Here is a 26,847-nt window from a genome sequence, read left to right as displayed (position 1 = left end):
CTGAGTCCAAGGGAACATTCTCTCACTATCTAAACCCACCTTAGAAAATCCTGCATTTCATCTTCTTCTTCTTCCAGCTTATGATAGAGGCTCTTCCTTGCCTCTGTCATTCTAGACTCTCTTACTCTTACCTTTAAAATATGCCACTTTCAGCACAGTGGCACACACCTTTAATCCCAGCACTCGGGAGATAGAGGCAGGTAAATCTCTGAATTTGAAGCCAGCCTGGTCTTCAGAGCAAGTCCCAGGATAGGCAGGGCTTCACAGACAAACTCGATCTTGAAAAACAAAACAAAACAAAACAAAAACAAGCAAATAAAACACAATGCCACCTTCTGTTCTTCTATCTCTAAGCAACCCCCGAAGCCCCGGTCCCCACAGGTCAGTTGGTACCACCGCAAGCTTGTTTGTTTTCTTTCTCCTGCATCGTTCACATCTTCCATCTCATTCCCTCACTGCCACTTCATGCCTTGCTGCTCTTGCCTCTCAAGAGAAACCGTCATCATTTCTGCTGTCCATTTCCTTCTCAAACACCCATCCGTGGGACAGAAAGACCCAGCAAGCAGTTCACGTGTTCTAGCATGAGCTCTTCTGCCTGCCATTAGGATAGCCGCTAGGCTGAGAGGGGACTCGGGTGAGAGAAGGGAGCGTTGAAGGAGCATTGGCTTCCTCAGCATTGCCCAGGCCTTTTACTGTAAGAATGTCTCACATGTTGTTCACACAATTGATAAAAGAGAAAGCTCCAGCCTGGCATTCAAAATCTTCCCACACTCCCTCCAGCTCTCCCACCTCTCTACCATGCAAACGTTCTTCTCCCCTCAAACTGATGTCCCTCTTGCCTTAGACCTGCTGAGCTGTTGCTCAAACCACAACCCAGTCAAGTGCTCAATTCCTCTCCCTCCTGGCCTACCCCATTCCTGCTCCTTCTCCGAGCATTTGGGACCTCAACTGGCCAACATGCCCAATGGCTCGAATTGCCTGGAAACCTCAACCAGTCTCTACCCCCTCTGAATGAGAATAGAGCGGTTCCTTTGTTTGTCGGTCATCTGGGATCTGGCATTGGACATGGCTGGTCCTTTGTATCATTCACCTTTGCTCTTTGGGAGCTACTTGCACATTCATTCTTGTTGCCTTTGTTTATTCAGTGATGACACCCAGTGTGGACAGACTGAATGGAAAGAAGGCAATGAAAGGTATATCAGCCTTCAAAAACAGTCTCTAAAATTTCATCTCTAAACTGGTGACCCAGGACTGTAATCCCAGCTAGTCAGTAGACTGAGGCTGGGGGATCACAAGTTCAAAGCCTGCCTAGGCTAAGAGAGTTTAAGGCAAATCTGGTGACTTAGTGACAAGTCGTCTCAAAATTAAAAATGCTAAAGGGGTTGAAGGTGCAGCTCAGTGGTAGGGTGCTTACCCAGAGTCCTTCATTTGGTATAGAAGTGTGTTGCCTCTTAGCCAGAACAGCTGAACAAGTCACGTGGCCTTTACATGTAATTCCTCTGACAGTGTAGCCCCGGGCTTACTTCAATACCACATTTCTTTTTTCTTTTTTTTTTTTTTTCTGAGCCAGGGTTTCTCTGTGTAGCCCTGACTGTCCTGGAACTCACTCTGTAGACCAGGCTGGCCTCGAACTCAGAAATCTGCCTGCCTCTGCCTCCCAAGTGCTGGGATTAAAGGCATGTGCCACCACTGCCCGGCCCACAATTTTTCACTCTGAAATACTGAAGACCCTGAGTTTGAGTTTGAGCACGGATCTTCCCAGCCTGCATCTCACTCAGCTGCTCTCTATAGGTTTTTGCTTTCTTCCCAGTCTGCTGGAGGTTGAGAATGAAGGGAGTGGGCTCTGCAAGTGGGTTAGATGTCCCGGAAGACTTCCCAACGACCAGCTTCCTTCAGATGAGTTTGTTCAGAAGCCCCACACTGCACACAGAGCTCACCCACTGGCTATCCTGGGAGAGGCATCGAGGAGTAGTAGGTCAAAGGGAACAAAAAAAGAGGAGGGGATGTGGGGCTGGAGTAATAGAAACACTGGAGGCACAGAGATCTAAGTCTCACTACCCAAAGCTGCTGCAGAATGGTGGGGAGGAGTGAGGGGAACGGCGGGGGTTCAGCCCCCGCCCTCGGTGTGGCGGCTGCCTGTTTGTTTAATAATTGTGTTCCGAGCAGCATTTGAACTGGCATTTAGACGAGTCTAGAATGTGAATTCTTGCAGGGGAGGCAGCCAGGACAATTCCGCTTTGTTCTAGTTCTTTGAGGACTACGGAAATAATTTTTAAAACAATAACCCTCCTTCCTGGGTCTGTTGCCTGTTTGTTTGCTCCGAGGAATGCTTGGCAACTTTTAGGACTCTGGGACTCGCATTTTAAGTTCTGTGTTCTTCAGCCCGGGTAAAGGCCAGGTTTGGGCTGTAGGAAAAGACAGTGGTATGTTAACTGTGCCCTTTTGTGTATGTCGCCTGCTCCTAAAGGACCATGGGCCAGAGCCTCTTACGGGTTTGCTCTTTCAGTCATCCACTCAACAAAAACATTTCCAAGAACTTAGTTATAGGCCCAAGACATTCTAGGAATGATTTGGAGTAGAAAGTGGAAGATGTGGCCCTTGCTTTCAGAGCTGTATGCAGCATACATTATTATGATTGATTCTCTTTGTCTCCAACCAGAAACTAGGCTGCCTGTATTGACTGTTGCTCCATTGAGTCATCAGACCTTTTTGGAAAATTTCTCACACAGGCAGTGAAGGCTGAGCAGGGAAAAGGGCTACCCAGGGCTTGAGTCAGTCAGGAAATACAAATGCTACTAATGGAGCAATTGTGGGTGTCTAAGGAGCCTTTCTGCTTCCAGGGGTTCTATTCCTAGGAATCACCTGGAACTTGTTGGAAATAACTAAGATGGGACCATGGCCTGCAAGAATTAGTGCCTGCTCATTTTGACAATGTTACAGGAGGCTGATCCATTTGTAGGCACACTGACCTCTGGGGGGCACTGCTGGGAAGACCGGCCTAGGTGAGAAGATGAAAGGAAAGACTCCCACGAGGCGCCTTCCCCCTTGGAGGGTCTGCAGGGATGGTGCCAGGGGAAAGGTAGAGACACAAGTAGGTTGTGTGCTGGCTGGGACCGCAAAGGCCAATGTGGTGACAGCAGAGGCAGAGCCAGCTGGGAAAGGCTGTGTGAGCCAAAGAATTTAGATTCAAGTTGCTCTGAAAAGGAATTTATACACCAGGAATTTATACACCAGGAAACCAACACACAAATCAATAGGTTGAATACTTTATCCAAAGTCACATAGCTGATTCACAGATCAGTGGATATGAGCAGGAATTCATACCTTGATCTGTAAACTCAAAGCCCATTTTCAGAATCACTACACTAAGATGATAAGGAGACAAAAATGTAAACATGAAATCATTTTTATTAATTTTTATGTGTGTGTGTATTTCACCTGTATGACTATGTACCACATTTGCCCAGTGTTCTGAGAGACCAGGAGAGGGTGTGGGATCCCTTAATTTGGACTTACAGAGTGTTGTAAGCTAGCGCATGGGTGCTGAGAATGAACCCCTGGACCCCTGAAAAGGGCAGCCAGTGCTTTTACCAATAAGCCAGCTCTCCAGCTCTCCATTTTTGGGGGCATCTTTATTGCTTAGTATTTGATTAATTTTATAATAAGATAGCTTAAATAACATAAGGTGATTAAGACTGGAATAAAATAATAAGCCCCACAAACCAAGAAGAGTCATAAGTTCTGTTTGTGGTATTATAGAATAGCGCTTGCCATTCACAAGTGCAAACTTCTTCCCAAGAAGAACCGGGTTGTTGCTCTGTCAGCCGCCTGAACCAATCCACAGTGAGAGCAAAGCACTTTGTGACTTATTGGGACCTCTGCTTCTGTGCTGTTCCCTGGGCCCGTCCTTGTGTCCTTCCCTTCTGTTTGTCTTGCCACAGCACCCATGGCAGGGATGCAGAGAGGAAGGAGAGACCCAGTGCAGCCTCACCCCTCTGCATCTCAGTGCAATCACATGAGACCTTAAGCATCTGCATCTGCTCAGACTCGGGCCCAAGGCCTCTTTTTGGATCAGTCTGGTACGCTTACCAAGTCCCTCGTGGTCAAATTGGCCATTGTGATCTCTGCAGAGAGGGATGAAAGTACACATGTCCTTGGTGGTACGGGGAGCTAAAAGATCAGACAGGATATAGCTTAGGCGATTCTGAAGTTGCCCTTGATGGTGGGAACTTCCAGTCTAATGGCGGAGGCATTGCCCTGGCCTTTAGACAACTCTAAGTAGGATGCAGGAGGAACAGTATCCATGTCCATGATGTCCAGACTGCTCCAGGAGACTTCCAGACTAGTGGAAGAAACAGAAAACAGAAATATAGGTGAAATGGGAGCAAAGTTCCCAAAGTATGAAGACAATAAAATCAGAGCGCAGATGGCCAGAAGACTCGGAGCAGGAGCTGTGTCTCACACTTCTTCCCACTAAGGCAGTCGGTGCATCGCATCCGAGGAATCAGAAGCCAGCAGAGACACCAGTGGCCCAGGCTGCATTGCACTTAGTGATGAGGGGTTCTCTACCCAGGGCTTAGTTTAGATTCCAACTCGGCCAGAGCCAAGGGGCCCGCCTGAGCCTGAGGTGGGTAGCTGGCAACACTTGGCCATCTTTCTTCTCTTCCATCTTACAGCCAAGGCTGGTGGTAACAGTCTATGATGCAGCTGCCTGTTCCCACCTATGGAGAACAGCTGGGCCCTCCAGAGCTCTGTCTAGCATGTGGTATATTTGTTGGCTTCAGCAAAATGGCATCCTTCTGGCTCTCCACCCTCCCTCCTCAGCAGCTCGCCTTGAAGCTGTGACTGCAGTTGTTGGAACAAGGAGGAGAACCCAAAGAGGGATGTTGGATCAATTGGGTTCTTGCTTTTGCCCCACAAGTGACTCATGTGTCACCATGGGCAAGTCCTCCATTTCCCAGGCAGCATGAAAGTAAGAAGGATGGCAAAGAATTAAGGTCACATGACCTGAAGGTCACATGACCTGAAGCTGGGGCATACTGTGTGATCTTGGGTGAAGCAATTCTGTGTTCCTTAGAGAAAAAATTTTAAAACTCATTTGAGCTTCAGTATTATTTATGACACGGGAGTGATTCTATATTAAATCGAGCTACCGTGAAAATGGTGAAATGCACCAGGCGTGGTGGCGCACGCCTTTAATCCCAGCACTCGTGAGGCAGAGACAGGCAGATTTCTGAGTTCCAGGCCAGCCTGGTCTACAAAGTGAGTTCCAGGACAGCCAGGGCTATACAGAGAAACCCTGTCTCGAAAACAAACAAACAGACAAACAAAGAAACAAAAAATGGTGAAATGCTTCAGAACCTTGGATCATTTAGTAGCTGGTGTCACTGTTTGAAGAGGGGGCAGATATCCATCTTTGTCCCCAAGTGGTGTTATGCTGATACTATTGAAAATAAAAGGGGGAGGGGATTGGGGTAAAAAAAATGCTTACTAAATATGAGATTCATCGTCGCAAAAACAAATAGTCTGTCTGAACTTGAGCTGTAGGGAAAGCTAACTCGTGTGCTTGGGCTGAGGGAGCTAAAAAGAATAATTGGGGCCACATGAGGGCTCATGGGGTAAAGGCCTTGCCACTGAACCTGATGGACTGTGGTTAATTCCTAGGACCCACATGGCAGAAGAGAGAACTGACTCCCAAAAGTTGTTCTCGACCTACACAGAGAGAGAGTGGGGGAGAGAGAGAGAGAGAGAGAGAGAGAGAGACAGACAGACAGACAGACAGACAGACATGACAGACAAGGTTTGGAGAATTCAGAACTCAGCAGGAAAATGAGAGCTTAACCTGGCCCCCATGCTGCTTGGTATTAAAAGCCATTGGAACCCTAAGTGTGAAGAGCTTCCAAGACGCCAGAGAAGCCTGAGTAGGGGAAGCCTTGTCTGCTGATGCGAGTGCGCTCATGCACTTATTTACAGCCAATGGGTTTGGACCCCTGTATTAGTTACTTTCCTCATGGAAAGGACACAGTGCCTGGTACAAGCAACTGAGGTGGATTTGGGTTGTCCCGCTGAGTGACACTGTCCATCGTGGTGTGGAAGGTATAGTAAGGGCACCAAGCCTCCATGACCAGGAGGCAGAGGTGAATGCTGATGCTCATCTGGGTACCTGTGGTTTATTAAGTCTAGACCCCAGTCCATGGGGTGGTGCCATCTACATTCAGGGTGAGTCTTCCATCCTCAGTTGAGCCTTTCTAGGAACACCCAGATATGCCCAGAGGTGTGTCTCTTGGGTGATTAAGTCAAATCAAATCAAATCATTAGCACTAGTGTCAGCACTGTTGTGAATCTCAGAGATGCAGACATGTACAAAACAGATCAAAGCCACTGACTTTCAAAGATCTTATATTTTCATGGGAAAAGGCACGGTAAATAAAAACACATAAAAGACCTATGTGATAGTTAAGAGCTAAGGATTTGGTTATAAAATAAAGTGGGTGGGGGTTCTGGATTAGTGGTTAAAGGGTGGCAGGAGAGGAGGATGGAGGAGAGCCTATGGCTGTGAGACTGGAAGAGGGTAGGATTTGTTGTTATTCAGATGTAAGGACAGAGAGGTGGAGAGAAGACACAAGACTCTCAGGGTATCACAGCACAGACAGTGTTGGCAGGGTACTAGAGAAGGAGAGTTTTAGATTTGCTAGCCTCAAGGTACCTGTTAGAAACACCACCAAAGGTGTCGTCGCATGGACAGGTGACTGTGTGAGTTTGAAGGTCAGGAGGTCTGAGTTAGATTTAAAAGCCGAGATTTTCAACATAAGGATGGGACTCGGGCTGTGTCTGTATCCAGGACACCAGAGCAGGGTGTGTGTGGCAAAGAGGAGATCTAGTTGTGTAGCCCAGATATTCAGCTTCAGGAAATCAAGAGGATGGGAGGGCCTGGTATAGGGGAATAGAGAAGAAAAAAAGAGACTTAAAGGTGGTTCTTAAAGTCACACGGGAAGGGGTATCAAAGATCACCCATGCTAGATTAAGAAAGATGGTGGCGGTTGGACCTAGGCCTCCTCACACATATGTAGAAGATGTGGGTCCGGAACGACTGGAGCAGGGGGCTATCCCAAAAGCTGTTGCCTGCCCAGGGGGTATGTTCTTCTAGCTGGGCTGCCTTGTCTGACCTCAGTGGGAGAGAATGTGTATAGCCCTGCAGAGACTTGGTATCCTAGGGTAGAGGGATACCCCAAGGGGGTTCCCCAACTGCTCAGAAGAGAAAGGGAGTTGGGAGAGAGGAAGGACTGGGGGAGGGAGTACTGGGAGAGGGCAATGAGCAGAATGCAAAGTGAGTATGAAAAAAAATTAAAAAAAAAAAAAAAAAACAAAAACCAAAGGCAAGGGGACTGGCCATTCATCGTCTCACTAAGCACACTGAGGTCACTGGTATTGGTCCCCCAGTGTTGAATTTAACTGCCAGAATAACAGTATTAAACGGAGGCTCTAACACAAAGTGCACACGTCACAATAACTCCACTTCATAAGCAGGTGGGGGAAGAGTCAGTTGTGGTGGAGGTGTGTCTTCTCTGTCTCTGTGTGTGCCGTCTGATGCATGTACCTCACAGTGCTCTTCTGCCAACTTGGGTTGGTGGAGTTGTCACTTATACAGAATGATAATCATCTTTGTTGGGTCTCCATTCCTGTGGATTTTGCCAAGTCGGCATGATTGGGAAAGCGCTGCTGCGGTTAAGATACAGAACACGTTCATCATTTCAAAACACCCTCACTCTTGCGTGCGTCCGACTCGACCAGCAAGAACGACGCTGCAACAGGATCCTTCTGCACACGTTTATTGGGAGAGCTTGATTGTAGAGGCGAATAGACCCTGAGCCCAGCCCTGGTGCTGCTTTATATAGGCCTAGGAGAGGCGTGTCTCACACCCGGATTGTATTGTGCAGAGATACAGAAGAAAAAAATATGTATGACTGACAAAGGAACAGATCGGGAAGATTAACAGAAAGAGGACCATGAGGTGTGGGAAGCCACATGTGCCGTTGCAGAGTGGCACAGGCTTCTGCTGGCCACCACGCATACATAGGCAGGAAAGTTTTTTGCCAAGATGAGGTTTAGAGAATTAACCAAAATTGACCAATCAGATGAGAGAGAAATTGACCAATCAGAAGAGAGAGAAGTTAACCAATCAGATGAGAGAGAAAGTAACCAATCAGATGTAGGAATGCAAATGAGGTGGTAAGCATCAACCAAGCACAACACAATTTAGTCTCCTAATTGGATCGATGGATTTCTGCTTCTTGTTTTAATTCTTTTTTTCCAAATTGTTTTAGCTATTCTGGTGATTTTCATTTCTCAGTGTAAGTTTTAGGATTATCCTGTCTGTTGCTGCTACAAATCATGTAGAGATTTTTTGATAAGAATTGCATAAAACCAGGATGTCAATTTGGAATTAATTTGCTTCTTTGCTCTGTTGAATGAAATCCACAACTGTGGTATTTCTTTTTTCTTTCTTTTTTTTTTTTAAGATTTATTTATTTACTTATTTTATGTATGTGAGTACACTGTCACTCTTCTCAGTCACACCAGAAGAGGGCATCGGATCCCATTACAGATGGTTGTGAGCCACCATGTGGTTGCTGGGAATTGAACTCAGGACCTCTGGAAGAGCAGTCAGTGTTCTTAACCACTGAACCATCCCTCCAGCCTGAGTATGGTATTTCTGTTTTCAATTTTGCATGTATTTTCTAAACACCTATGTCTTGTATATATTTTATTGTGGCTGTCATTGTTTATGACAAGGTCTTACTCTGTTGTACCTGCTGTCCTAGCACTCACTCTGTAGCCCAGGCTGGCCTCCATGGTAACCGCCCTGCTCACATGTCTCAAGTGCTCACATGCCTCAAGTGCTAGGATCACAGGCGTGAGCCATGGTGCTCAGTTTGAGGCACTTACAGGTTCTCTTTATTCTACACCTAAGGATGTTTGAGGGGTTGTAAGCGATATTGTATGCTAACTTGTTGTTTCCTTATGGTGATGGCTTTCATGTAGAAATGCAATTAATTTTGTGTGACTGTCCTACACTACACTGTCTTGGATTCATTTATTAGTTTAAGATCATTGCATAAAATGAGAAATAGTTTTTATTTCTCTCTCTCTGAGTTTCTCCATGGCCTATACATTTCCTTTTCTTGACTTATCGCTGGCTGGGGCAGCAGCACTGTGCAAAGCAACAGAGGTTGTCTTAGTCGGGGTTCCTATTGCTGTGATGAAACACAATGACCTAAAACAAGTTGGGGAGAAAAGGGTTTATTTGGCCTACACCTCCACATTGCTGTTCATCATTGAAGGAAGTCAGGACAGGAACTCAAACAGGGAAGGAACCTGGAGGCAGGAGCTGATACAGAGACCATGAAGGAGTGCTGCTTATTAGCTTGCTCAGCCTGCTTTCTTATGGAACCCAGGACCACCAACCCAGGGATGGCACCACCCACAATGGGCTGGATCTTTCCCCATCAGTCATTAATTAAGAAAATGCCCTTCAGGTTTGCCCGGAGCCCAGTCTTCTGGAGGCATTTTCTCAATTAAGGTTCCCTCTTGTCCCGTGACTCGACTGGCACGAGACTATTTAGCACAGTGATAGAAGGCACACGTAACTGTGTCCAGTCTAAGAGGAAAGGATTTTAGGTTTTCTTAACTCATGGTAATCCACATGTGGTGGATTGCATAAGTTAATTTAAAGATATTGGCCCAGCCTTGCCTTCCTTGAGTGAATCTCATTTGTTCAGAGTGAAGACGTGTTTTTATGTACTACTGCATCCTGTTCTCTAGTATTTTATTATGAATCTTTGAACCTATACTCCTTTTTCTTTCTTTTTGAGGTAGGGTTTTTCTGTGTAGCCCTGGTGTCCTGTAGACCATGCTGGCCTGGAACGCACAGAGATCCACCTGTTTCTGCCTTTCCAGTGCTAGAACTAAAGGTTTGTGCCATCACCACCCGACTGACACTATACTCTTGAGAAATATTATTTGGTCTGCATTCTTTGGCTTCTTTTGTTTTAGACCTTTTTGGTCTGGTTAGCTTCACCGAATGGGTTGGGAAGTGACCTTCCTCTTCTACAATCCAATGGAGTTGGCACAGAATTGCGTTAGCTCTTTTTGTGTTTGATGTTTCAGTGAAACAGTCTGAGCTTAGAGCTTTACTTCTGGGAGAGATTTTTAAAGTAACGAATTCAGTTTTCTTCCTGATTGTAAAGACATTTTGTTGCGTATGGGAGTGGTGGCCATATGCATTCGAGGACATGGTTCCTTTCATCTGTGTTTGCGGAGCATAGCTTGGTTATGCCTTTGAGCTTGTAGGTTCTGTGACAACATCCTCTTCCTCTCTGGGATTGGTAACTGTGTCTGTTTTTCCTTTTCTTCACAATTGTACTAGCAATGCATTTTGTCCTAGGGGAGACAGTCCACTCAGTGAAGTGCTTATAGGAAAATGTTAGAGATTGTACTTGATTCCCAGCATCCACATTAAAAGCTTGGGTGTGGTGGTCCATTTTGTCTGGTCACTGCTGGGGAGGTAGAGAAAGGAAGATGTCCCTGGGGCTGAGAGATCCTGACTCAAAAACACAAGGCGGATGGATGGCTTTTGAGGAATGACAGGTGAAGTTGACTTCTGGTTTCCATATGCACATATGCACCTGAAGAGAAAATTAGGGAATACGATTGTGCAGTTCATGTAGAAAAGGTAGAAGGGGGAGGAGGAAAGAAAGAAAAAAGAAAAAAGGAAAAGGAAAAGAAAAAGAAAAAGAAAAAAACCAAGAATAAATAGAAAAATTCTAAAAGAAGATAAAACCAATCATAAAACTAAAAGTAAATTTAAATGGTGTGCTATCATTGTGAAGAGACAAACAAATAGAAGATAGTGTTGAGGGATGGACCTGCGCACATAGTGGGATTTAGCATTACGATAAAGATATATTTTTTACTGTCTGATGATATCTTACACGTCTGTAACCTACTTTGGTCATTTCACACCCCCATTACCCTCTCTCACGCCCTCCAACTCTACTCACCCCTTTCTGCTTTCTAGCAGCACCCCCCCCTCTGTTTATTTTGTGACTGCTGAGTCTAATTAAGATTGCTTCCATGAGCATGTGCAACAACCAGGATTGATATCACCAAAGAAAACAAGCCCCCTCCTCCAGCAGCCATTAGCTCCCAATAACTCCTCAGCTAGAGGCGAGGCCTGATGAGCCATCCCTGATGAAATGGTGACAGACCCTATCCTGTGAGTGTGATGTGTAGACAACCGCAGCTTCTGTGAGTCTTCTGTGCAGCATCCGTGCTATGTCCAGAAGGCCCTGTTCCATGGCGCTTTCCCCATTCTCTAGCTCTGTACGGACGTTCTGTTCCCCTTTCTGCAGTGTTTCTTGAGGCCTGTGTGTGGGGTGATACAGATGTTCCATTTAGGGCTGAGCATTGAAGTGTGATTTATCCTCAGCACTTTGGCTAGTTGTGAGTGTCTGCATCAACCAGCACCCACTGCAAACAGAGCTCCTCTGACCAGTGCCAAGAGCAGCACGGATTCATGAGTCTGAACATTGATATTTAGAAGGCAGTTAGGTCAAAACATGACCATTTTAGCAAACAGCAAAAATCAGCTCCCCCCACCTCACTCCAGGGACCTATGGCCTCCCCGGCTAGGTACTTTTAACCAAGTTTACTGTACAAGGCATGAATTCCTTCCTGTGGAATAGGCCTCAAATCCACTCATAAGTAGTTGGTAAAGCTCTCAACAGTCACGTGCCTATTTGTACCGTGAGCACGTCCTGACTGGCAGGTTAGTATTGCAGCTTGCAGGGCTCATGGCTGGAAAATACTCTTGATGACTTTTCTTCTTAAGCAGCTTGCATAGCCCTTTCTAGAACTATGCAAGTTCACAAGAAAGGGACAAGGGCTGATTTCTCCATGTCCTCAATCGATGTATGAATGTCTGCAGGCAGAGGGTCTTACCATCTAGTCCTTGTGGGTAACCAAGAGCTGGAAATAGTCTGTGCTGTGTGGAGACCTCTGGACCTCCTTGACAAGTGACTCATAGGAAGGGGTCTTACAGCTGCCACTGGGTTTCCATTTACTAACCTGTGGCTGCATTATCCACCGCCACAGTGTATCTCTATCAAATTCCTGTTAAAAAGAATTATAGTTTTCGTTGGCTTTACAATGGCAGGTTTTCAAATGGCTGTTCCCTATGTCCTTAATTTTGGTTCACCTTTCCAGCATCTCCTTTTCTCCCCATCCCTGATGAATTCCTTTCATTCCCCTGCCCCCAAGTATTCTGCCTCTTAACTTTTTAACGTATATGTACTACAGTCTTCTCTCCCTTAAGATTTTAAAGACAATATTCTGTTTATCTATTGCTTTCTTTTTTACCTGTGTGTTTATGTGTGAGATACATTTATGACTCTCTCTCTCTCTCTCTCTCTCTCTCTGTCTCTCTCTCTCTCTCTCTCTCTCTCTGTGTGTGGGGGGTTGAGTATGGATAGGCACATGCCATAGCACATACAAGGTCAGAGGACAGCCTCAGATTGACCCTCCCTCACCTCCCACCTTGTTTGAGACAGGGTCTCTCGTTCACTGCTGTGTACACTAGGCTAGCTGGCCCATGACTTTCAATGATTCTTCTGTCTTTTCCTCCTATCGATCTCGAAGAGTGTCCTAACTTTACATAGGTTCCAGGGATCTGAACTCAGTCTCGCCTACTGGCATGGCAATCACCTTCTCTCACCAAGCTGCCTTCACCAACCCAAAATCAATATTTAAACCAGAAGGTAAAAGGTGAACCCTCCAATAACCAATGTGGGGGACACACACTTGATAACATTAGATTCCCCCCCCCCCACATAAGTTCCAAGGAAGTTTCAGGTGGATAAAAGATTAATCACAGAAAATGACAGGATCAAAATGCTAGTGAAAACATGGAATTGTTTAAAGATAGCTTTTGGAAAAAGAAGACCCAGGTATGACACAAAATGGCAACAAAATAAAAGATCCATCCAGCTAAGAAGACATTTTCATACCAAAACATGGCACGATATAGTGATATAGTGAGCTGCATGTCCCCTACAAAGAGGTAATTTTCACAGTGAGATTCCTTCAAACCTGTAAGAGCAAACAGAATAGGAACAGTTCAACAGAAATGAAGATGTGCAACCCATTTCATAATCGGAAGAAAACCACAAAAGAGATGCTAAGTTCTGTGCACCAAAAGACAAAAGCTTACAACGCAAATGCAGTCTGTTAGAATCAGGAACCCAACCCGCCTGGAAGCTACGGTGGGAGAGCAAGTTCCATGTGCTTCATGGAGATTAAGTCAGCCAAATTCTCTACTATTCAAAAGTGCCATTTACAAGTTGATTCCAAAGGACAGGTGAGACAGTTTAGTGGGTAATGCTACGAAAGCTTAATGATTGAGTTTGATTCTAAGATCCATGGTAGACATATCTTCTGACCTCCACACAACGACTACGGCACATGTGTGCACACAGTCGCACATACCATGCACACACAGAGACACAAATAATAAATAGTAAAAACATTGCTTCAATTAATTGATCCTAAATATAGCCTTGAAAAGGCAAGAATTTATGCAAAGACCATTGTCCAAGCTGTTTTCCGTGTCAAATGATTATAAGTCACCCAGCTGTCCCTCAAGAAAGGACAGGATAAGCACGTTATACATTCATATCTTGTACCACTAGGGTTCTGTTGATGTGGTAGCTTTATGTGAACTAATCAGAATAATATCCAGGATATTTATTAATCTGGGGTGGGGGAGCAACGTAGGGAAACTAAGAATAACATTTATTTTATCTTTTTAAAAATATTATTTTGATGTTATGTGTGTGCACGGACTCACTCTGGAAGGCCGCCCAGACTCTGGTGACAGAGGTTGACCAGACACAGCTGAGTGAGTTGGACTTAGGAAGCTGGATGGAGGCAGGCTTGGAGGGACATTTACTAATAGAATCTATTTTTACAATGTATTCTTTTGAATCTGAATGTGTGCGATTAGCTACTCAAATAATAAGTACGGTAAAAATCTTAAATTGTTTCTGGAAGGGAAAGGAAGAGATGTAGTGATCTTGGTTCCCTGAGCATGGGCTATGTATCCAGAGAGAGGAAGAGCAAGAGTGAAAAGTCATGAAAATTAGGGGTTTGTCCATCTAGAAAATATGCTTTTATGGCACCTTGGAATTCCCAGGGAGGGGGTCTAGAGTCTCTTTTGTGCCACCAATCCTTCTGTGGCAGAGGGAAAGGCAGTCAGAGCATATTAATAAATACTTGCTGAAGAGAGATGAGGAACCCCTGCAGACATTAAGAGGAGAACTCAGACAAAGCCTGTTTTGGAGCTGGCTCAACCCAGACATACCTTCCTTCACCATCATCTGTCGTGCCTGGTCCTCTTCCTGCTTCCGGGAGGGCCTGCCCTGCCTTCTGCGCCCTCCCCTGTGATACAACCAATCTAAACTTACCCCCGACTAGCTTACAAATAGAGAAGATTCAGAATATGCCTATTTTATTTGGCTTGACAATTACTGTGTGGGAGGGGGGTCACCCCTAAGCTACTTTTCCAACTGCTGGCCTGGCTACCTCCCCATCGTGCTCCCCAAATACTTACTGTTTCCCCTGGCCTTGTGCTCAGAGTACAGTCTCCCTCACTGTCCTTCCTCCTTTCTCCTCCTTGTCCTTCCTCTCTTCTCCACCCTTAACTAGGCAACTCAAAACCCACCCACCTCTAATCCCTTCAATCATTGACTACAGCCATTTTTATTTAACTAATAATTTTTAAATTAAGGAACAAGGTTTGCACCTGGACCTAGACCTTCTAGTACAGAATTTAGCATTACAATTCACAGCAAGAGACCAAATCTCAACACTTCCCCTGCCCAGGCTTCCTATAGGGCAGTGTGTACTAACTACTACCAGCCCCTGTAACCTTCCAGAATCTGAGGAGATGCTTAGAACACACAGCAAACTCATCCTGCTCCCATCTTTCAGGGACTCACGGCTGCTCCTCTTGCTGTCCACACACTATCAGGTGCCTGTGCGGTCGGTCGCTGCACCCTGGGTGTCAGGTGTCCTTCCTGGGAGCCTCCTGTCCCTGGGTCAGATGGTGAGCCTCTTCCCTGAATTCAGGCTCACTTCTTGTGTAGCCCCAAAGCCCCATGCAGGATAAAAGTGGTGGTGGTGGGTGTAATCTTATTCCTCTCTAAAGAGTCTGTCTGTCTGTCTGTCTTCAAATCACAGCTCTTGCTTGATCTCACAACTTTTCCATATAGAAGAGCTAATCTCTGATTTTGAAGCAGCAGCAAAATATTTGTGGGAAGATTTTTCTTTTCCAAGTACTTTTCTATGCACCGTCCCCTGGCTCCAGGAGCAGGGAAAGGTCAGGCCGGGTCCTCCCTAAAGAGGCAGCTGTAGGGCGCTGACCTTGGGATGCAAACAAGTCAGAATCCTTACCCTGTGGATTCTTTTGTTTTGTTTCCTGTTCTGCTGGTTTTATTGATACATGGTTTGACTGTGACGCCCTGGCTGGCCTGGAATTCTCTCCCTTTCTGAGTACTGGCATTACAGGCAGGCACTACCATGCCTGACTTTAGTCAATGTTTTACACCATTTTGTCAGGTGTAGAAGGGTGGAGGCATCCACAATGCAATGAATGGAAACCAGTTGGGATGTCTTGCGAGGAAAGGGGCCGTCCTTTACTTCCTGAAAACACATCTGCCTAATACAATGTGGTCTAATTGCCTTGTTTAAATCTATGTGTGGCGCTTTATTTTCACTTTTAGGGACTTTAAATATCTTGTTATATTTTATAATTATATCACTTATTTGCATATTTCAAAGCCACATGGAGAAGTGTGTTAAAAACCTATCTCCTTCCCCCACCCCCCGTCCACCTTCTCAGCCCCATTTTCCTCATGACCTTCTAATGTGTAGTTTGTCCTTTGTCCTTTAAGCATATATAAAATTACAACCATATACATACTGACCTTTGTGTTCCTTCCCCATTCTCAAATAAACGGTAGCATACTAAACATACTTTTTTTTTTTTTTTCTGTCACCTTTCTCTTCTTGACCCTGGAAGTCACGATAGACACATAAGGGCATACTCTTGAGTAGATTCCTAAAACTAAGATTGCTAAGTCAAAGAGCAGTTGCATCCTTAGTACTCTGGGCAGCTACAGCTCATTCCCTCACTACATTAGTGGTTACCCTTCCTGCAGAGTTACTGTAATCCAGGCAGGTTTCAGGCTGGGACATAGCAAAGCAGACCTGGCTTCCAGGTTCTCCCAGTATCTCTCAGTCCCTACCTGGCACACCCTGCCTCCAACCCTGAACTTTCCAGCCCAGGGGCTGGGCTGCTCTTCCTCCAGAGGCTCCTATATAAGCCAAACATTTTGTTTTCTCTCTCTCTCTCTCTCTCTCTCTCTCTCTCTCTCTCTCTCTCTCTCTCTCTCTCTCTCTCTCTCTCTCTCCTCTCTGTCCTCCGGGCCAGTGAACTTACCCGAGTACAGTTTCCCAATAAACCTGACATTGATATAATCTAATCTGGTTTAAATTGGCTCATTTCACTGACAGCAGAGAAATTACCTACCAAACTAGAGCTGGTGCTTTTTGTTAGTCAGCCTATAAGAATATGAGGGTGACAAGGTATCTGATTCTTAAGGGAGGCAAGATGTATAAGCTGTATTTAGCTCACCAGGGGCAGGGAAGGCACAATAGAGCAGAACTGCTCAACCGTGGGCAGCCAGGAAGCTCAGTGGAGCAGTTACAGGAAGAGGCCAGGACAGAATTCAGTGCCCCATCCCTACCCCCCACCCCGTAGTGCGTCCTCCAAGCCGAACACACTTTCCAAGGTTCCATCACCTCCCAGTTGTCTGTTTAGCTTTTGAATCCACCAATGAACGATGCCATTCATCAGTTGAGAACCATTAGGATCCGATCTTTTCTGGGAACGCCCTCACAGACACACCTAGAGGTGTGTTCACTGCCCTCCAGGGCGTTTCTCTGCCCAAGTTCACAGTCAGATCTGACCATCTCAGGACTTGAACCTTCCAGATGCCAACCAGTGGCCCAGAGGTCTCCCTGGTTCATACTATCATATCTTCTCCCATTCTACAGATGGAAAACAAACTAATAAACACATATTCAAAGACTCGCTCTTGTTGACAGTCATATCTCATGCTAGAACTTAAAACCTGAGGCTCCTGACCATAAAGTTAGAATTCTTCTCAATGTGCTATGGATATTTGTGATGAAGTTGTTGTGTTTTTTTTTTTTCTGTAGATAGCGGGGGTGGGGGTGGGGAGGGGGGTGAGAAACCACAGTGGCTTTTCTAAGGAACTTAGAAATTAATGAGACATTTATGGGTAAATTCTCCCTTGAGTGTAGGAGAGACTCTTCCGTCTATAACTTAAATCCTTTAGGGTAGAAGGGGATTAGCAGATTGATTGTGGAGTCTGAACACTGAGATGCAATTCGTGGATGAGCGGCTACTCGCCAGTGCACTTAAGCACCTTGCGCACACTCTGCCCATTTCCTATAAAGCAAACAAAGATGCCTTTATGTTCTGCAGAACAACAAATGGATGGAGGTGTCATTTTCTAAGTGAACTAACAAGTTAAAACCACAGAGTCTTCCCACACACCTACCCGGAGTAACCCTGGGGCTCTTTTCTGTGTTTGCTTTGAGACAGGTTGACTGACTTATGTGCGCTTTGGCAGCCTGGAGTTTTCTTGCCCTCTGCCGACGGGAGCAGAGCCTCTGCTGGTGTTGGGAAAAGCAGGCCGAATGAGGCAGAGAAGGTACCCAGTCTGAGCACGAGATGGAGGGTGGGGTGGAGGTGGATGGAGGGTGGGGTGGAGGTGGACGCTGTTGCCCCCTCTCCCAGGCTTTTTACCTGGTCCCAGGAATTTTCAAGGACTCGACTCCTTCCTTCTCCCCAGACACGAAAGCCAGAGCCAGCTGCAGAGCCTCAGCCCTGATAAGGCCTGCCCCCCAAGGAGGCTCTGCCTGGGCAACTCTGGCTCCTTCTGTGCAGGAGGGGCAGTGAAGTCAACTGGCATTAGTTTCTGTCATTTTCTCTCCTGTCCACCTTAATTGAAAAACAGCTTTGTTAATGATCCTAATACCTTTGCCTGGGCCTCCACACCCCGGGAACTTCCTGAGCGACAGCCCTGGCATATGGGGGGCAGTCTGAGAGCCTCTCTTCTCAGTGGGGCTCAGGGCCTTGGCAGATGGATGGCTGTCCGGGGTGCGAAGAGCAAGGAGGCTCATGGCACTAAGGCCACACCCTGTATCCAGGGTCGGCGTTGTCTTTTCCCTTCTGGGGGAGAATCTCAGCACTGGCAGCACCTGCCTTCCCTGGAGAGAGTGGAGGCCAAACACAAGAATGGAGAGCTTTGCCTTTCTAAGAGCAGCTTACAGAAGATGACAAGCTACTGCTGGGAGTCTGTGGGAGACAGTGGCCCAACCACTTGGGCTGAGGACAAGGGTCCTTATCCTTTTTGAGTCTGGTGGTCTCTGACACACTGTGGTGACTCTCTGGCTCTAGCAGTCTCAAAGTCTATGTCTTCCCAGAGGCTGAGGAGGCAAAGGGAGAGATGGACGAAAGACTGTGAAGGTGACATGGCATGGGGATCCAAGCAGCCTCCTTGTGCCCCCCCAGGCCCCTGGGAAGATTAGCTGACTCTGGGGTCTTTTTCATCCCACCATTGTTAAGAACTGTACTTGACCATATCCCTCTCCCGCTCCCACACCTTTTTCCTTTCTTTTGCTCTACTATACATGGAAGATAGATAGCAAAAGCAATGAATTAACCTCTCTCACTGGGCGTATAACATTGTAAGGCAACAGTTCTCCAATATTCAGCAGAGTCAGTTAGTCTGGCTGTGGTGGTTTGAATATACTTGGCCCAGGGTCAAGGCACTACTAGGAGGTGTGGCCTTTTTAGAGTACCTGTGGCCTTGTAGGAAGAAGTAAGTCACTGTGGGGGTGGGCTTTGAGACCCTCCTCCTAGCTGCCTGGAAGAGAGTCCCCTCTGATTGCCTTTGGATCAAGATGTAGAGAACTCTCAGCTCATTCTCATGTGCCATGTCTGCCTGGACGCTGTCATGCTTCCTGCCCTGATGATAATGGGTTGAAACTCTGAAACTATAGGCCAGCTTCAATCAAATGTTGTCCCTTATAAGAGTTGCCTTGGTCATGGCATCTCTTCACAGCAATGGAAACACAAACTAAGACAGAAGTTGGTTGGTACCAGGGACTGGGGCATTGCTGTGATAGGCCTAAGGGTATTTTTCTTTGGAGGAATATGGATTTGGAAAGCAATGGAATACTTTCAGTGGGGCTTAATGGGCAATCCTAATAGAACTGTGGAAGAAGACATTGGTGCTGAGGGTGATTTGAACTGTGGGGTCCTGGCTCTAGATGCTTCAGAGGAGAAGAATTTTAGTGTGTGGTCTAGAGACTCTTGTGATGTTTTGGTGAAGAATGTGGCCGTTCTTTGCCCTGGTCTGAAGAGTTTACCTGAGACTAAGGTAAAGAGATTAATTGCATTGACAAAGGAAATAGACTTTGTCCTCTGGTTTACTCTCATTAAGATTATTTTGATCAAGCATAGCAAGCTTAGAAAGGAAAAATACAAAAATGTATGGTTCAGGTAATAAAGGGGCACCAGGAAGTGCAATGGAGTTAAATCTTGTGTTCAAAGAGATGAACAGATTAAGGGAGTAGTGACCTCAGGGCAAGATCCCACCCAATGAAGCTTATTGTTTATATGTTTGCAGTTGAATAAGGGGTAGTTATATCATGTTACGCATTATTATCTGGTTATTGTTTTCATTTGGACTTTTAACTGAAATAAACTACAATCCAGAAATGGAGGACACACCTGCAATCCAGATCTTAAGGCTAGAAGACACAGGCTTTTGGTACAGATCTTGACTTGGGATGACACACATTTTTTCATCTGGATCTTGAGGCATAGCGGCCATGAAAAGCTTAGGTCCAGGCATGATGGTACACACCTTTTAATACCAGGAGACAGAAACAAGCAGATCTCTAGAGTTCAGGGTTAACCTGGAACACAACAAGTTCCAGATAAAGAAAAGCTTAGGTATAGGCATGGTCACACACACCTTTAATCACAGAACTCAGGAGACAGAAGCATGTAGAACTCTGAGTTCAAGGTCAGTTTGGTTTACAGAGCAAGTTCCAAGACAGCCAAGCTCAGACAATGAAGGAATTGGAAACCAGATAGCTGGTGATAATGTAATAGAACAAGGTGGGCATGTTCCACGCCCAGAAGCAGAAGAACTTGGCAGCTTCAGCCATATGGCTCTAGCTTTAGAATCAAGAATAGAAGGGGTCACTGGGACAATTGATGCTGATTAGCTGGAGGTAAGAAATCAGTGGTGATTAAGAAGAGACCGGCATCACTGAGATGAAGTCTTCTGGGAAGTGTCTTCTAAAAGCACAAGGAAGCTGTGTTATAGAGATAGCCGAGGTTGTGCTTCATGCTACAGCTAACTTGGTCATGTGTAAGAATCACCCAGGTGGTACTGGTTTTGAAGGTATAAAGGGGTCGTAGAGAGCAACTGAGGCTTAGCACTGTGAGAGGCCAGAGAAGGCCATTGGTGAAGGTACAGCCTTAGTTGCAATTCAGCCCAGGACTGAAGGAGTCATGCAAAGGAGCTGAGGCTTGGCCCCAGGAAGAGAGCCTATGGGAGGCTATTGGTGAAGCCTAGTTGCAGCGGAAGACCCCAGTGTATTGGAGATGCCAGTACAATGGAATGGTCACCAAGAACAGCAGCAGCAGTGGAGTGGGAAGGTACAGAGTTTAGAGTTTGCCCAGATGGTTTCCTACCTTGAGTTGGTCCAGTATTTCCTCACTATGACATTTTAGAATGGTAATGTATATCCTGTGATGTGTTTTGATTTTGATTTTATAGGGGATTACAGTTAAGAGATTGCATGAATCTCAGAGGAAACTTTGAACTTTTAACATTGTTGAGAATGTTATAAACTATAGGGACTTTTGAGGTTGAACTAAATGTATTTTCCATTATGCTATGGCTAGGTATAGCCCTGATAGACTCATGTGTTTGAACAAGCATATGGAGACCAGGGAGTTAAATGTGGTGGTTTAAATATACTTGGCCCAGGGAGTGGCACTGTTAGGAGGCGTGGCCTTGTTGGAAGGAAGTATGTCACTGTGGGAGTGGGCTTTGAGACCCTCCTCCTAGCTGCCTGGAAGAGAGTCTCCTCCTGGATGCCTTTGGATTAAGATGTAGAACTCTCAGCTCCTTCTCCTGCACCATGTCTGCCTAGATGTCACAATGCTTCCTGCTACAATGATAATGGACTGAACCTCTGAACCTATAAGCCAGCCCCAATTAATATTCTTATAAGAGTTGCCTTGGTCATGGTGTCTCTTCACAGCAATGGAAACTCTAAGACACCAGCATTCAGCCTCCACAGCCCTCTTTGAGCGCTCGGTCATTACCATCCAGTCTCTGACCTACTCTCCTGGAGCTCGCGTATGTGATGCTGTCCACTGCAGTTCTGGAAATCCCCAGCAAGTTGCCAGATCAGACCATGCTCAGTGTGGCTGTGTCTCAGATGTGTCGGCCTCATCAGCACCCCTCAGCACTGGCTCAGTTTCCCCTCTCACATCCCACTCACTAAGCGTGTCACAGAGGGCTAGGATTCCTGCTGTGAGCACACTGAGCAGACAGGCTCAGTGAAGAGGAAACGCCTTTCAAAGACTAACATAGAAGAACCTGAAGGAATGCAGAGACTCCCTGCAAATGGACATGTGACTATTGTGAGAAGAGGACACCCCTGGGTTCTTGGCCAGTGCCAGTGGTCATCCTTATCATACATACATAATACATACATCATGCATAATACACACGTCATACATACACAATACACACATCATACATGCATACACACATCATACATACATATACGCGTACAAACACAATACATAATACATACATACTACATACATACAGACTACATATATACATACATACACACATCGTGTATATTTGAGTGTTTCTACATGTGGACCCTGTGTTCTGCACACACATACAGCTCCCATGTTCTCCTCTCCCGGCAGCCCTTGGAGACTTCAAGACCCCTTTGTTTTCACCTTTTCCTGATGACAGAATCCAAGCCATAAAGGTTAAGGCCTTGATAGCGCCTCACCAAAGATGATGCCATGCCTGCATTTGGGTCTCGGCAATCGGATTCAGGGGTTCTCTGTGGCTTACTTTAGGTTTGGGGATGAGAGTATCTCCAGTGTGGTTTGTTCCGGTTTCTTGAGAACACTGCATGGTGATTCTGAGCAAGTGTCCTCCAGGTCCCAGATGTGATGGGGGACTTTGTGGCTCCAGCTGGGCGCCTTCTCAGGAAGGAGCCCTGCCCTTCAGGTCGCCTCTGTCCCTTCTCTCTTTGTTCTCAGCCCACTGCCATCTGGAGCTGCCCTAGTCATCTGCTCCTGAGCTCTTCCCTTTCCCTTCTCCTCCCAGCCCAGCAGGAGGAACCTTCCTAAGCCCAGGGCCTCAGCAACTTGTCATCTGAGGTCACTCAGAGCAGACACCTGTCCTCTGACACATGCAGGGAAACCACCCAGCTTCCCCAGGCCTTCAATTTCACAAATGGATCCATTTGGTTAATTACACTCCTACCCCTAAGCCCCTCTGCCTGTCAGCTAGAGACAGGCCTCCTCGCCACAAGCCTCAGGCACAGTGTGTGCTCAGGATCCGCAGCTGTGGAGACGCAGGACCAGGGAGCTTGATTGGAAACTGGTTGACTGATTCCAGGCTATTTACATTTAGCCACCTTTGCTCATGGGTGCCGAGACAGGCAGGGATAGGTGTGGGGTGTGGGTGGCAGCAAAGACAGCAAGTGCTGTCCTGATGTCCACCTCCTCTCAGCTCTTTACAATTGTTTTTTCTTTTTTTCTTTTCTTTTTTTTTTTTTAACTCCTTTCATGGTGTAGTCCAGGCTGGCTTTGACCTCAGTCTTCTCACCTCTCCCTCCCACCGGCTGAGATAACAGGCTCGCCTAGCTCCCTCCCCCTTAGCCCTTTCTGCTAACCCAAGCCCATCTCTCTGGAGATACTCTATCCCACCTGAGTTCTGGTTTTTAATAAGACAACCCGGGGTTGTGCAAAGCTCCACCACCAAGGCCCCCAGTGTCTGGCAGCACACACAACCACCACCGTTTCTCACAACCAGACTCCTGGCCAAATGTCGATACTTAAAACTTGAGGGAAATCTCCCCCTGTCTGTTGCCACCCCCTTTTTGCAACCCCCTCCCCACCTCCTGTTTTCACGTTCTTCCTGTCTGTGGGAGCTGCCTGCTGGGGTGGCAGTTGGATGCAGACTGCTGTCTGCCTGGGATGTAAATGCAGAAGGCAGAGGGAGGAGATGGAGAGGGAGGAGGATGGGTGGTTGTAGCTCTCTCCTGCTGGCTTCATCCTTTTCTTGTGCCACTTGTCACAGCAGACAGGAATTTTTAAAATGCCATGGGGTGCCCTGTCTTTAGAATATCAGCAGCAAACCCACTATCAGCAAGGAAGTCCTATCAGAACTGACTCTGCTCTCCTGATGGCCAAAGGTCTGGGCTCTGGTGGAGGAGCTGGTGGGAAGGGGAGTTCAGCTGCTTTTGAGGAGGGTGTGTCAGTACAGTGCTGTGGCTGGTCAGGGATGTCAGAGGCCTCCTGTTCTCATTGGGTGGAAGAAGAAGATAACATCTATGCAGATAACCCTGTGTTGGTTCTGAGAGTGATGGTGGCTTCTTGGGCATCAGGCAAGTGTGTTGTGGTCTGCACAGGCATTGACTCATTGAGAGATACATGAATAGATGTGAAGGCCCAGATGGTCCAAAAACAGGTAGCAAAGTGATTTAGTGGAAAGGAGAAATGTCTGGCGGTTCTTAAAGGGCTGATGTGTTAGAGTTAAAGGCTTGAGTTAGAAGCTGGTGGATTGACCAGACAATTGTCCCGGCAACCCTGCTATGTCCCACTCCTACAGACAGGAAGATTCTGGCTCTGAGAGAGCAAGGACAGCAAGTACCTACTGTGGCTTGGGTGGGTTTATGATTCTAAGGTGAGGCCCTTTATGTGCCAGGGAGGCCACAGATCTCTCTTTCTCTTTCTCTCTCTCTCTCTCTCTCTCTCTCTCTCTCTCTCTCTCTCTCTGTAATTTATTTAATTTGTATCTTATGTGCATTGATGTGAGGGGTCATATCCCCTGGAACTGGAGTTACAGACAGTTGTGAGCTGCCATGTAGGTGCTGGGAACTGAACCTGAGTCCTCTAGAAGAGGAACCTGTGCTCTTAACCACTGAGCCATCTCTCAGCCCCCCACCCCACCCCCATTGCTTAACATTAAATCTCCAGTGTGGGCTCTGGCATATTCCCCCTGCCTTGGCTGTCCTGGAACTCACTTTAGAGACCAGGCTGGCCTCAAACTAACAGAAATCCTCCTGCCTCTGCCTCCTAAGTGCTGGGATTAAGGGCATGTGCCACCAACCCCTAGTCATTTGTAAATTTAGTCATTCGTTTTCTTATATGAAATAGCACAGTTTTCTTTTTCTAACAAAGCTAAGCTCTGTTTTGTTGTTAATGTTTTTAATAACTGCTTTAATGGGGTGTAATTCACATGTGATTCAGCTCAAGGATGGCTCCCATATATAGTTTCTTGCTAGGGCCTAGAGCAGACTGCTACAAACTACTGAATTTTTGTAATTGTATCACCATTTGCAATACCCCTGCCCCCCAAGCCATCCCATTATCATGTGGACTCTATCCCCAGCCCCAGGCTAATGACTGTCATTAGCCTACTTTCCAAGTCCTTGGAGCCGCTCTGGAGGTTTCCTATACATGGAACCATGCAGTAGGTGGTCTTCGAGTCTGGTTGCTTTACTTAGCGAGACATTACTGAGGTTTATCCACCGTGCAAGGCATAAGCAGGGCCGTCCAGGGAGTGGTCGAGTAACCGTCCATTGCGTGGGTAGACCATGTCTTATTTGCACAGTCACTTGATGGATGATGACTGCATCCTGTGGGAACTCTGCACTTCTTTCTTGGAGCCCCCAAGTCTTCTGATATTAATCCCAGCATCCCTTTTGGACATTCCACTTTCTGTCTACACCCTCCCTCCCAGCTGGGTCCCTCCTTACTCAATCCAACACTTGAGCCCACTCACCCTTGGGGTCTGCCACACAGGATTATGATCACTGTCTCCCCAGCTTTGTGATCCACTCCCTTAAATGGCAGCATGCTGGGGAGACAGCTGGAACACTGCCTGATATCCAGACCCCTGTTGCCTCTCCTCCCCTGCTCCCCTCCCCCCGACACTGCCCCACTTCCTGTGAAGAAAGACCAGTAGAGTGTCCAGTGCTGAGAAAGCTTTCTGTTGGATGGTAGAAACCAGGGCAGGGAGCCCAGGGAGAGAAGCCAGCTTGGGTGCTGTAGAGGCAGGGCTCCTGCCCTTTCTGGTTTGCAACACTCCCCTGGAGCTGAGAGTTCTCTCTTCTCCTCCCTCAGACTCCTTCCTGTGTGGCTCTGGCTGCAGCCTGTGCAATGCTAGCCTTTCTGGTGATCGTTGCTCTCTGAAAGCAGATGCCAAGAGTGCCCTCTAACCTGTCACTTCTCTACCCGGCCCAGTCCTCTTTTAGAGACCTCTCTGCCTTTCTCTCACTTGCCGTTCTGGCTCTCTGGGATAGGTTTCCTGTAATCCTGGGTTGTGGCTTGAGCGTGAAATGTTACACTAAGGACGTGTGTAGCACTCCAGCTGGTGATACTGGTCTGTAAGGGTGTGGAGCTTTGAGGACATAGGATCTAGGTGGCTAGCACAGGCCACAAGGGTGAACCCTGACTGTTTCACTGTATGTGTTTTCTAGTTCTGTCTTTAAAGGACAAGAAAAAAATATATATACACACACACATACACACACGCATATATATAGTTTTCTATATATATATATATATATAGTTATAAATATTTATATATCTACATACATATAGATATGTGTGTCCATATATATGTATTGTCTTACGTATATACACATCTATACATGTATGTATATGCACACATATGTGTGCATATTCATACACACATATGTGTGCATATTCACACATGTGTATATATGTACATGTATGTACACATATGTGTATAATATATGTATATATGCATTGTGTAATGTATATATAAAGCAAGAAACTCTCGACAGCTTGCTGGATCATAGCATCTATGAAGCTTAGTGACTGCTGATTGGGTTGTGTGGCTAAGGAATGTATCCCTTGGCCACCTTGAAATACCAAGCAGGGATGTACTGGGCTCCAGCAGGCCTTGCGTCAGAACAACAGCATGAGGCAGGCAACCTCCCACTTCCTGTGTAGACAAGGATAGAAATGTAAAGATGTCCATCTTGCTGCTGTTGTGATGGGAGATGATGGAGAAAAATCATCCTAAAGAGCACAATGATCAGAGAATCCAAAGGTCCATGAAGACCCAGAAGGTGTAGTCATAGTATAGAACACAGGTTCTATGTATGTCCCTACAGTGAGGTGCAGGCCACCCCCACTTCAGAGCAGCTGCTGCCTTCTGCAGGCCTCTGGTCCTGCCGGTGGCCTGTGAGTCACACAGTGCCCTGGGATGCTTTCCCACCCAGGAAGTATGCTGTGACACTAGATGTTCCCTAGGTCGTCCTGGTTGTCACCTAGAGGAAAAGGTCATGTCTCCCTTCCTTCCACCCCTTCTTCTCCCCAACTTAATA

At 46.4% G+C, this 26,847-nt stretch overlaps 1 protein-coding gene and 1 long non-coding RNA gene across 18 annotated transcripts in view; one reads left to right on the top strand and one right to left on the bottom strand.

The window, feature by feature from the left end:
• The window catches only part of Nfasc (neurofascin), a 173,766-nt gene that overhangs the window by 60,373 nt on the left and 86,546 nt on the right, over positions 1-26,847 (top strand). For 11 of the 17 annotated variants that reach the window (XM_029478694.2, XM_029478681.2, XM_029478680.2 and 8 more), the window contains exon 2: positions 17,747-17,855. The exons of 1 other annotated variant lie outside the window; for it this stretch is intronic. In XM_029478694.2, coding sequence (XP_029334554.1) covers positions 17,747-17,855 — 109 coding nt within the window. Of the gene's footprint in view, positions 1-17,746; positions 17,856-26,847 lie in introns of those variants that run through there. 5 more of the 17 variants (XM_085841081.1, XM_085841075.1, XM_085841065.1 and 2 more) reach the window with 1 other exon arrangement.
• Positions 9,196-12,135, bottom strand: LOC147006119 (uncharacterized). Its single transcript, XR_015045018.1, has 3 exons — positions 12,001-12,135; positions 11,268-11,424; positions 9,196-10,685 (listed from the first exon to the last, which is right to left on the bottom strand). It is a non-coding gene; the product is annotated as an uncharacterized LOC147006119 (long non-coding RNA).

Source organism: Mus caroli, unplaced genomic scaffold, assembly GCF_978045245.1.
Source record: "Mus caroli unplaced genomic scaffold, Mus_caroli_1 scaffold_1, whole genome shotgun sequence".
Taxonomy (NCBI): Eukaryota; Metazoa; Chordata; class Mammalia; order Rodentia; family Muridae; genus Mus; species Mus caroli.
Note: the sequence above shows the minus strand (reverse complement) of the source record. Positions and strands in the feature narration are given on the sequence as shown.